General features: G+C 32.0%; 1 protein-coding gene across 4 annotated transcripts in view; it reads left to right on the top strand.

The window, feature by feature from the left end:
• Positions 1-12,232, top strand: part of LOC149779955 (tRNA-dihydrouridine(20) synthase [NAD(P)+]-like) — a 77,456-nt gene that overhangs the window by 14,348 nt on the left and 50,876 nt on the right. For all 4 annotated transcript variants that reach the window (XM_089936661.1, XM_089936662.1, XM_089936663.1 and 1 more), the window contains 4 exons: positions 1,408-1,451; positions 5,920-5,980; positions 9,982-10,029; positions 10,824-10,889. In XM_089936661.1, the coding sequence (XP_089792787.1) occupies positions 1,408-1,451; positions 5,920-5,980; positions 9,982-10,029; positions 10,824-10,889 (219 nt within the window). The remainder of the gene's footprint in view (positions 1-1,407; positions 1,452-5,919; positions 5,981-9,981; positions 10,030-10,823; positions 10,890-12,232) is intronic.

Here is a 12,232-nt window from a genome sequence, read left to right as displayed (position 1 = left end):
TAATGTATAGATATTGTCCGTACATACAAAATAATGTATAGATATTGTCCATACATACAAAATAATGTATAGATATTGTCCGTACATACAAAATAATGTATAGATAATGTCCATACATACAAAATAATGTATAGATATTGTCCATACATACAAAATAATGTATAGATATTGTCCGTACATACAAAATAATGGAGAAATATTATCAATACTGTCTAGATAATGTAGAAATATTGTTCATACTGTCTAGATAATGTAGAAATATTGTTCATACTGTCTAGATAATGTAGAAATATTGTTCATTCTGTCTAGATAATGTAGAAATATTGTCCATATTTTGGTACTGCAACAGCTACTCTGGACTTCATTTCCTTTGTAATGCTCTTGACATCCCATAGAGTGCCACAGATAACATGGTGATACCTGTTTATGACAGGAAGCAAGATGAGTGAATGTTTCTTCAAAATTTATGCTTGTCACAACCAATTTTTTTTACCAAAAAATAGACATTATTACAGAAGAATTAGTTTTTGCATAATTCCTAATTAGTTTCATATCCAAACTTTGTGAGAGATGGTATCAATGACTCTATTCAATAATTTTCATCTTGATCTTGAATTTTCATGTTAAAATAAACATTGCTCTATAACTGCTTGTTTGGTGACATTTTAGAAGCCAGAAAATGAAAGAATTATTCACTTATGCTTACGACCTTAAAACTCCATGGAGTTTGTGGTGCTCCATGTGCAATATTTAATTACCAGGTGTCATATGCAGATTAAAGAAAAAAATGTATCCATTATAATATAACTTGGCTTACATTTGTTATCATTTAGCCAAATACGAATTGTCATCTTGCTACGTAATTTTGATGTAGAATAATAATTGATCACTATATTGTCATTGCATCAATTGCTGGTAAATCAATAGAGATCAGTACTGTATCATGGACTGGAGGCTTGAATTATTGAAAAAAATGACATTATCATTCTTCAGTCATTGCAATCTAACATTTCAAAATTATTATGAATATATTTGGAATCTATTGATTAGAAGGTCAGGTTTAATGTTTGTTTACCCAAATGAAGATATATACCTCCTTTAACTAGCCAGATATGGGATGACTAATTTGGCACTTTACTGAAGCTGTTAATGAGAGGAAACACATTCATGATGTAAATGATTCAAGGTGCAACAAAACTGGCCAGTAAAATGTGACTATTCAAGGGAGATAACGTTAGTTGAAGCCTAAGTCTTATTTATTGTCATGACATAAGGTAAAAAATGTAAGTATTCAGTCATACATTTTAACAGTTACATAAACAAATTGTCAAACTTTGTCTAAAATGTTTTGTCAAAGTGCAAATTAAATCATGATTTATTTAATTTTCATGTAATTTACTACTTCAGGGTACATCTGACCCTAAAAGGGCTGTTGCAGCAGCTATGAAAATGTAAGTATACAAAAAGAGACTATTCTCACCCACTAAACATAGCTAGAATATAAATGGCTGGAAAATTTATAAAAACTCAAGTTTTATAAATAGTTTTTAGGCTTTATACCTCAGTTTAGCACAATCTAAAGACAATTACTTGTATAATTTTTACTAGGTGCTAGGTAAATGTTATCTTTACTGCTTTATGCAAGCTTTTAGGATGACATGATTCGGAGTTTCAGAAAAATGGGGGTAAAGAACTAGTTTAATTGTAAGCATCCAGACAGATGTAAAAATATGGATATCCTAGACTAGTTTTATGATGACAGATGTAAAAATATGGATATCCTAGACTAGTTTTATGATGACAGATGTGAAAAGATGGATATCCTAGACTAGTTTTATGATGACAGCTGTAAAAAGATGGATATCCTTGACTAGTTTTATGAAGACAGATTTAAAAAGATGGATATCCTGGACTAGTTTTATTGTAAGCGTCCAGACAGATGTAGAAAGATGGATATCCTAGACTAGTTTAATTGTAAGCATCCAGACAGATGCAAAAAACGATGAATATCCTAGACTAGTTTAATTCTAAGCATCCAGACAGATGTAAAAAGATGGATATCCTAGACTAGTTTAATTGTAAGCATCCAGACAGATGTAAAAAGATGGATATCCTAGACTGGTTTAATTGTAAGCATCCAGACAGATGTAAAAAGATGGATATCCTAGACAAGTTTAATTGTAAGCATCCAGACAGATGTAAAAATATGAATATCCTAGACTAGTTTAATTGTAAGCATCCAGACAGATGTAAATATATGGATATCCTAGACTAGTTTAATTCTAAACATCCAGACAGATGTAAAAGATAGATATCCTAGGCAAGTTTAATGGTAAGCATCCAGACAGATGTAAAAATATGGATATCCTAGACAAGTTTAATTGTAAGCATCCAGACAGATGTAAAAAGATGGATATCCTAGACTAGTTTAATTGTAAGCATCCAGACAGATATAAAAATATGGATATCCTAGACTAGTTTAATTGTAAGCATCCAGACAGATGTAAAAATATGGATATCCTAGACTTTTATGACGACAGGTGTAAAAAGATGGATATCCTAGACAGTTTTATGAAGACAGATGTAAAAAGATGGATCTCCTAGACTAGTTTTATTGTAAGCATCCAGACAGATGTAAAAGATGGATATCCTAGACTAGTTTAATTGTAAGCATCCAGACAGATGTAAAAAGATGGATACCCTAGACAAGTTTAATTGTAAGCATCCAGACAGATGTAAAAAGATGGATATCCTAGACAAGTTTTATGAAGATGCAGGAAGTAGAGGAAAGAGAAAGAGAGTAAGTTCTGTTCATGCAGGGTCAGTTGCATTAATGAGAGAGCTGTGGGAGGGAGGTGTGTTTTTGTTTTGCTGGGCCTGATTGTACCTTGCCCTGGGGATTCATATATATTGAAGATACTGTTTCATAATGAACATTTCTATAAATCCCCGATGAAAAACCTTCTATACATGCAGACAGTGGACAGCATTTTCGGGTAAACAGTGTTACACACATTAGATATCAAAACATATAACAGGCAGATTTGCCTCCCTTGCAGCTTGCCAGCGGTGAGGTCAAACCTAATCAGATTTGAAAAGCCCAACTTGTTTTCACAGTGAACTACTTAGTGGGCAATTATATTTCCCATGAGGTCTCATTTAGTCTTAAGTTCACTTAGAATTTTTTTTGTAAATGATAAGATAGTGTTTAAGTCAGATCAAAAAGAGTGTGATCATGGGAACCATACTGATAAACAAATTGCTGATTCTAGATATTTTATATATTAAATGATTCACAATTTAGCATTGGTAACTAGATTTGGTATAGATATAATATGATGTGTTATGACTCTACTGTTTTAAACTAAGTCACAGTAAAGATCGAAAACCAAGTTTAGTAAAATTAAACAAATAATTTATTTACATTGAATATAAATTGGGAATTTAAAAAGAACATACATTATTGTGAATTAAATCCCAAATAGCCCTAAAAGTTCTATCACAAGTCCAACAGAGTATTCCAACTGAATTCTAATGGTGTTCCAAATGAATTCCAATATTGCAATATTGTTTTGTAAAGAAACATTTTAGGTTTTAGATAAGAGCAGATAATATAAATGACAGGTTTATCATTTTGTTTTTGTCCATAATAACTGCTGATGATGTTATCAAGTGTTGGAATCAAACATGTCATGCCAACCTTTGACCTTTGGATGAGGTTAACTATATTTCGTTGGATTTTTTGTAATTTTGTTTTTAAAATTACTTGGTGGTGACCAAGATTAACAATTCTGGTACAAGTTAATGCATTAACATTCTCAATACATTATTTTTTTATTTTACCTTATTCTTTCTCTTTGTTTGGTTTCACAGCTACTGGTTTCATTCATTTTCATAGCTGGATTCTCATTCTTCTTGAAGGCAGTAGTAGGAATCCTATCATTACTAAGAACCTCCATTTTTCCTCATTTTATGCAACATGGCTTTTGGATTTCAGTCATATTTCGTCAGAGGCTTTTTATTGATGCAGCATTGAATTAACACGATTTCAGGTGTTCAGTAGCATCATTTAGGAGTTATGTCCTTGATTGTCTTTCCTCCTGACTTTGGTTTCCACCGGCATAACTTTTCTAAGTTTTTTTGGGGGGTGGGGTGGGGTTCAAGCAGAGATGGTATGTGGTTTTATATTGATCTTGAATGAGTTTAATTTCCATCTTTCTATAGAATCATTTACAGGCACTGTGATCATTTATTACCCATTTTACTGAGTTTGATTTTATATGCAGCATTAATTTGGATTTCAGTCAAATTTGGCATGCATCTTTATTTGGATTAGACTCTGAATGAGTTAAATTTCTGGTATTTCATTTGAAAATGTAAAACATTTATGTCCTTTGATTGCCCATTCTCCTTTGTTTTCAGCAGCATAATTTTGTTACAAAATGTTGGATTTCAAGCAAAGCTGTCATGTATCTCACTTCCTTAAATGAGTTTGATATTCAGCATTCTATGGCATCATAGAAAAGAATTATGTCCCCTGATTGACATTTCTTCTAACTTTACTTTCCCAACACAAGTTTAAGTTTTTAAAGTCCTGCATAACATACTGTAGTAAGTGGGGCAAAATCAATGCACACATGACTAATAACTAATTACTTAGAAGTAACTAGGGAATTCAGCATGCAATGCACAGGTCACTAATAACTCTAATTACTAGGGATTTCAGTATGCAATGCATGTGTCACTAATAGCTTTAATTACTAAGGATTTCAATATGCAATGCACACTTACTAATAACTCTAATTGCTAAGGATTTCAGTATGCATTGCACATGTCACTAATAGCTTTAATTACTAGGGATTTCAATATGCAATGCACATGTCACTAATAACTCTAATTACTAGGGATTTCAGTATGCAATGCACATGTCACTAATAGCTTTAATTACTAAGGATTTCAATATGCAGTGCACATGGCACTAATAGCTTTAATTACTAAGGATTTCAATATGCAATGCACACTTACTAATAACTCTTAATTACTAAGGATTTCAGTATGCAGTGCTCATCACTAATAGCTTTAATTACTGGGGATTGCAATATGCAATGCACACTTACTAATAACTCTAATTACTAAGCATTTCAGTATGCAATAAGTACATTACTAATAATGCTAATTACTAAGGATTTCAATATGCAGTGCACACATCATCAATAAAACTAATTACTAAGGATTTCATTATGCAGTGCATACACCACTAATAACTCTAATTACAAAGGATTTCAGTATGATGTGCACACATCACTAATAACTTTAATTACTTAAGATTTCAGTATACAATGCACATGTCACTAATGACTCTAATTACTAAGGATTTCAGTATGCAATGCATGTGTTACTAATAACTCTAATTACTGAGGATTTCAGTATGCAGTGCACATGTCACTAATAACTCTAATTACTGAGGATTTCAGTATGCAATGCACATGTCACTAATAATTCTAATTACTAAGGATTTTCAATATGCAGTGCACATGTCACTAATAACTCTAATTAACTCTAATTACTAAGGATTTCAGTATGCAATGCACATGTCACTAATTTAAATTACTAAGGATTTCAGTATGCAATGCACATGATACTAATAACTCTAATTACTAAGGATTTCAGTATGCAATGCACATGATACTAATAACTCTAATTACTAAGGATTTCAGTATGCAATGCACATGTTACTAATAACTCTAATTAACTCTAATTACTAAGGATTTCACTATGCACTGCACATGTTACTAATATCTCTCATAACTAGGGATTTTCAGAGCAAGAACGATCAAGACAATGTACCAGTGTGTCTTTCTCAAAAATAATTATGATGTTTACCATTTGAAATGAATATTTATTGTAATTTCCTTGCAGAGAAAAAGACATTTCGGCCATTGATGTCAACATGGGTTGTCCTAAACTATTCTCACTCAAGGTAAAATAAAGGTTCTAGCATGGTATAAAATAGCTTTCATTTAATGAAATTAAAGCTTAAGATAAGGGGTACATATTTTATGTAGACCATACTGTCTATGAAATAAAATATGAATAAATTACAGCTATTAGAAATTTGAAATAAAATATGAATTAACTATCTAATACATTACAGCTATTAGAAATTTGAAATAAAATAGGAATTAACTAGCTAATACATTACAGCTGTTAGAAATTTGAAATATGAATTAACTAGCTAATACATTACAGCTATTAGAAATTTGAAATAAAATATGAATTAACTAGTTAATACATTACAGCTATTAGAAATTTGAAATAAAATATGAATTAACTAGCTAATGCATTACAGCTATTAGAAATTTGAAATAAAATATGAATTAATTAGCTAATACATTACAGCTGTTAGAAATTTGAAATAAAATATGAATTAACTAGCTAATACATTACAGCTATTAGAAATTTGAAATATGAATTAACTAGCTAATACATTACAGCTATTAGAAATTTGAAATATGAATTAACTAGCTAATACATTACAGCTATTAGAAATTTGAAATAAAATATGAATTAACTAGCTAATACATTACAGCTATTAGAAATTTGAAATGTGAATTAACTAGCTAATACATTACAGCTATTAGAAATTTGAAATAAAATATGAATTAACTAGCTAATACATTACAGCTATTAGAAATTTGAAATATGAATTAACTAGCTAATACAATACAGCTATTAGAACTTTGAAATAAAATATGAATTAACTAGCTAATACATTACAGCTATTAGAAATTTGAAATAAAATATGAATTAACTAGCTAATACATTACAGCTATTAGAAATTTGAAATAAAATATGAATTAATTAGCTAATACATTACAGCTGTTAGAATTTTGAAATAAAATATGAATTAATTAGCTAATACATTACAGCTATTAGAAATTTGAAATAAAATATGAATTAACTAGCTAATACATTACAGCTATTAGAAATTTCTTCATATAGACCATGGGCCAACTTAGTTGACTATCATATACACTCTTTTTTTTTTGGTCAGGTTCAACTGCAAAACTGCATAGACTGTGATCTACTTTCACATAATGTATCTGCAGATTAGGATCTCAGCAGTTTGTTAGAAGTAATCAGTAAAACAAACAGCATAGATCCTGGTCTGCTGGCACATTATGCAGTGGCAGATCAGGGTCTATATTGTTTGCAGTTGGACTCTGCTTATTAGTGAGTATTGACAGCAAAGCAATTATTTATGCTATAAATAAATGGTGTCCATTTTACCATTGCTGTTGTCGTTTTACTTCCATTTTACCATTAATGCTGTCCATTTTTCTTCCATTGATGCTGTCCATTTTACTTGCATTAATGTTGTCCATTTTACTTCCATTTTACCTTTAGTGCTGCCCATTTTACTTCCATTAATGCTGTCCATTTTTGTTCCATTGATGCTGTCCATTTTACTTCCATTAATGTTGTCCATTTTACTTCCATTTTACTTTTAGTGCTGCCCATTTTACTTCCATTAATGCTGTCCATTTTACTTCCATTTTACCTTTAAGGCTCTCCATTTACAGTTGATGCTGTCTATTTAGCCATTAATGCTGTCCATTTTACCTTTAATGCAGCTCTTCCTCTCATGCAATTTTTACGATAGTTTTATCTTTTTCTTAAAGGTACCAGTTATTTGCTTAGTCAGAAAGTCACTGAAAATGAATTATTCACCTTCCCTAACTCTTCATTTGACATATGGTTGTTGGAATTTCTGGTTTTGCCTTTTTCCATTGACGTATGGTACCAGAGGAAGAGACCTTGCAAATTATATGTGGCAATTATGGTTAACAGTAACCTGAAGTTCCCTAACTAATGAATGCATATTCATCACAGTATTATCCACAAGTAGCAACACAGGTTTAAATTACTGCTAATGCAGTGGCCTAAGCGATTAGAGTGTCCACCTTGGATGTGGAAGGTCACAGGTTCAAACCCTGGCCAAGTCATGCCAGAGACTTATAACAATGGCGTAACAGCTGCCTTGCTTGGTGTTCAGCATTAAGAGGTTAGTGTTAGGACTGGTCGATATTACGTCTGTGGCATGATGCCCCAATGCTAGACATCATGATGAAATACCACATTGCAGACATCATAGCAGTATGACTAAAATTGTTAAAGCTACATTAAAAATCCCAAACTCGCACACACATTTGAAAGTGTCGACTCTGACCAACATACATGTGCATATTTTTATGAAACAGGCCTGTATAAAGTCACATGTTTCTGTTCATTTTTAATAAGGTTAATACTGAGTATATTGTCATGGTGATCTGTTTCAGATAACACATTGTAATAAAGATTATCTTTAATATTAATAATCCTTGCCTGTTTGCCTCAAAAATATGTAGTTTGATATCATACGTTCTTATCTCCCATACATTTCAAAAGAAAATAGTTGATTATTAGGACATGCATGCATGCTTGCATACAACATGCAGACATGCCAACTCTTACGATTTTGCCATTAGTCTTACAAAAACTACCCTTAAAATGCTGACTTTTGGCATACTGGCAAAAACTACAAAAAACGATCGTTGCCAAAAAATCAGGATAATTGGTTCATTATTGTTTTATTTGGATCTGGGTTTCATCTTAGAATTAATGAAATTTGTCAGGGAACCAGTCTAACTTTAAAGCAGCACCCCAGATGCTTTAAACTGCACCTATTCATTCATGCAAAGCATCTGCATGATCAAACTCTTGATTATAGAATTTTTAAACATGATGCCCAGAAATCGATTCATGTTTAAGATGAAAGGGAGAATAAGATTCTAGAAAAGTGTTAATAATCAACACAGAAGATCAAAAAGGAGTATTCAGATTCTTGTGAAAAGGACACAGGTTTATTGGACATCACATGCCAATTTGAGTATGTCTTGTGGTGGGAGATATGATTGCCATTCTCATGTGAAATTGAAAAGAATTTTCAAGAATTACGTCAGGTTGAGAGATAGCAACAAGCCATTGAGCTGCATAGGGTTTGGAACTAGAGTTTGTGCAACTGTAATAGTGGTTAATAAAGTCTACGCATACTTTAGAAACTTTTCAGTTGAACATAAGGTTATTGTCAATGCGTCAAACTTTTAATTACGTTTTCCAGCTTTACAATAGCAGTTATTGATATTTTGTTACACCTTACTGAAAACTGGTCAATCTTTACTGAGACGGACTTGTCAGGGTTGGCAGGTCTGCAACATGTCACACATCTACTTCTAAAATGTTTAAGACAAAGACTTTGGGGTATAGTTGGGGTGGTCTGTCTGGAGTTTTAAAAATTAATTCTTTGGTGGTGGAGCTTCAGATGTATATAAGTATAATGAGGGGAAGGGGTGGGGGTGGGAAAACGGAGAAAAAAAATTGGCATAATCCTACTGACATGTTATTGAGTGCACTATTTCTTTTTGAGGACTTCAAAAAATGGGGAAGATTGTAAAAATTGAGTTTTTAATTAAACACAGGCCTTTTTAGGCAGAAAATTGGCATATGTTGCAGTTGATATATAGTGGACATGGCATATGTTGCAGTTGATATATAGTGGACATGGCATAACTGTAACAAATGCTCTTAGAACACTTTAATTTATTGCTAGTTTGATGGCCAAAATTGGCCTTTATCAGATCGTGTCCTTTTGGAATATGGTTGGGGTGGTTTGTCTAGATTTCTTTATTCATTGCATGGTGTTGAAGCTTTGAATGTAGGGAATGTATATATTCATCATGAGGCAAAAGGGTAATGGTTGACTGAGAAAAATGTTAGAATAGTTTTACTTTGCGGCAGTCTTTATTGTTTTCATTTTAAGAGACAGATTATTCCTATATATATGGTATGCATATTCATTAATTAACTAGCAATACAGTATACTATATTTAATCTCTCTGTTCTCATGATTTTATAAATATTTGTTTACTTGTATTTTAACAGGGAGGCATGGGAGCTGCTCTTCTTTCGGAACCAGAGAAGGCAAAAGAGGTCTGTTTTACTTAAAAACATCAGGTTTCAAAAGTATATACTGTATAGTCATACATTTTAAATGGTGATTGATTTTGGACTTTTGTTGTTGGTTTCAGAAATCCATTAAATTAAAACCCATGTGAAAATTATTGTCACTTGTTTGATATAAATGATTAAGTTAATGTCCTTAAAAAAATTTGGTCACAAAGTCACAGATGCAAATCAGTAAAAGTTTAGTCCCATCAGAATTTGAGTTTATAATATCAGTCCTTTTTACTGGTAGTAGGTATTTTTCTCAATTGTAATGAAAAATCACACCTTAAATTAGAGCAGTTATTAGACCAGAGGAAAATAATTGTAGATGGGGGGGGGGGGAGATCTGGAATGTATCTTCCTCTAGACCTACATATCATTTGGGATGTTTAACCTATGACACTGGTCTGATATGGCAAGAGTTTTCACTTTTATTCTATATATACAAAGATATATGGCCAGAAAAGCAAAGTCTAACTTTTTTGCAACATTTCTACCTCGACTAAACCACTCATAGAGTCTGATAAATTTTTGTTTGGGAATTTCCTCTCACGGATAGCATATTACATCATCTTTATCCATCTTTCAGAAAATCTTGATATTTCATAACCACAAAAATAAATCATTTGATAAGGGCTTCAGGGTTGATTATGCAACAAACTGAATCACAAAGTTAAAACAATGTCATTGTCATCATCATTGTCATCATCATTGTTGTTATTATTATTATTATTATTAAAGGGTCTCAAAATTTGTACACTTTATTTCTGATATTTCAGATTCTGTCAGCACTAGTCAATTGTCTCAGTATTCCAGTCACATGCAAGATAAGAATTTTACCCACAGTAAGTGGTATTGAATTTCTCTCATGCACACATGGATTCCAAAAAGAATCCTGCATGCTAAAGTGTTTCATTTTGTTTTCTCATTATCAATTTACGTATACCATATATTAGGCTAGAAATTCTATATATTTGGATTTAAAACTGAACAATATAGTTTTGGCCAGATGTTTTTGAGAGCTACACAGCATTGATTGTCGAGATATGAGGTATAGTTTTTTGCTTTTTAGGGATATTGTGTCTCTTTTATGTATTTCCCTCAAAGACACAATATGCTGTACCTCCAGATTTTCAACTTGCTGTATTTATATGTCCATCTTAAGTTTTGCTATATTATATTATGGCACTGTCTGTCTGTCCATCTGTATGTATGAATGTATTATATTTATATAGCATTTGTCGGCATTCTAACACAATCAAGGCTTTGTAGTGCTGATCAAGAGTTCTGAAATATAAGGGGAGAATCTGTAGGAAGATGAACCTTTCCAAATAAATGAAAATATGTAGCTCTTTGAAGACAAAAAGCAAAAATCTTACAAGGTAAAACTGTTAGCTTACAAATTGCTCATTTCCTTACAAGTAGCAGTAAATTCTTTTCTCTCACAAGATTAAAGGTAAAAGGTGCCAAAGATCTTTAAAAAGTATGTGAAAGAAAACTCACTGTTAAAAAGATGAAGTCCTTGAAATTTAGAATCAGTGTTTAATTTCTTATATAAACACACTATGTTAGAAGAGCATATATTTTTCTGGTAGAATATTAAAATGCTGCTTAACAAAGTTCACATACAACTTCTGTCTCCAAGTTTGGAAGTAAGTACACTCAATGAGAGTGTTCTTCATTGTCAGTGGACAGTGACACAGTGTGCATTCTAGTCAAAGTTTACCCATCAGGAGGTATGCATGGGTCAGTTATGTTTGACTGTGAATTACAAAATAACACTTCATCTCTGTGTGAATGATGCTAATCTGCAATGATGTGTTGTATGTTTCAAAGCATATTTTATGGAGTCTTCATTTCACATATTTTGCCAAGTACACAGAATTTATTGATTGACACAATACTTAAAGCCATTATATTGGATCTGAAATGGAGTCTCCAGGGCGATAATAGCTGCTTTGTCGGCTCTGTCATTACTCTTAATTCCAGTGTTACTGGGTAGCAAACAGTACAATATGTCTTTTCCAGACTTTAAAGTGATCATGTTTCTGTAAGATTTGGAATGTTAGGGTTTGCCAAAGATTTTATTAGGTTTTCAGTTTAGAAGCTGAAACAAAATAGATAATGAAATGGCATTGTGGGTTTGTTGCAAAAGCAGCTGCATTGTTTTCTCAATTGATTGCATTCA

Source organism: Sinohyriopsis cumingii, chromosome 16 (assembly GCF_028554795.1).
Source record: "Sinohyriopsis cumingii isolate HCF-2022 chromosome 16, ASM2855479v2, whole genome shotgun sequence".
In the NCBI taxonomy this organism is placed as follows: Eukaryota; Metazoa; Mollusca; class Bivalvia; order Unionida; family Unionidae; genus Sinohyriopsis; species Sinohyriopsis cumingii.
This window is presented reverse-complemented; position numbering and strand designations above follow the sequence as displayed.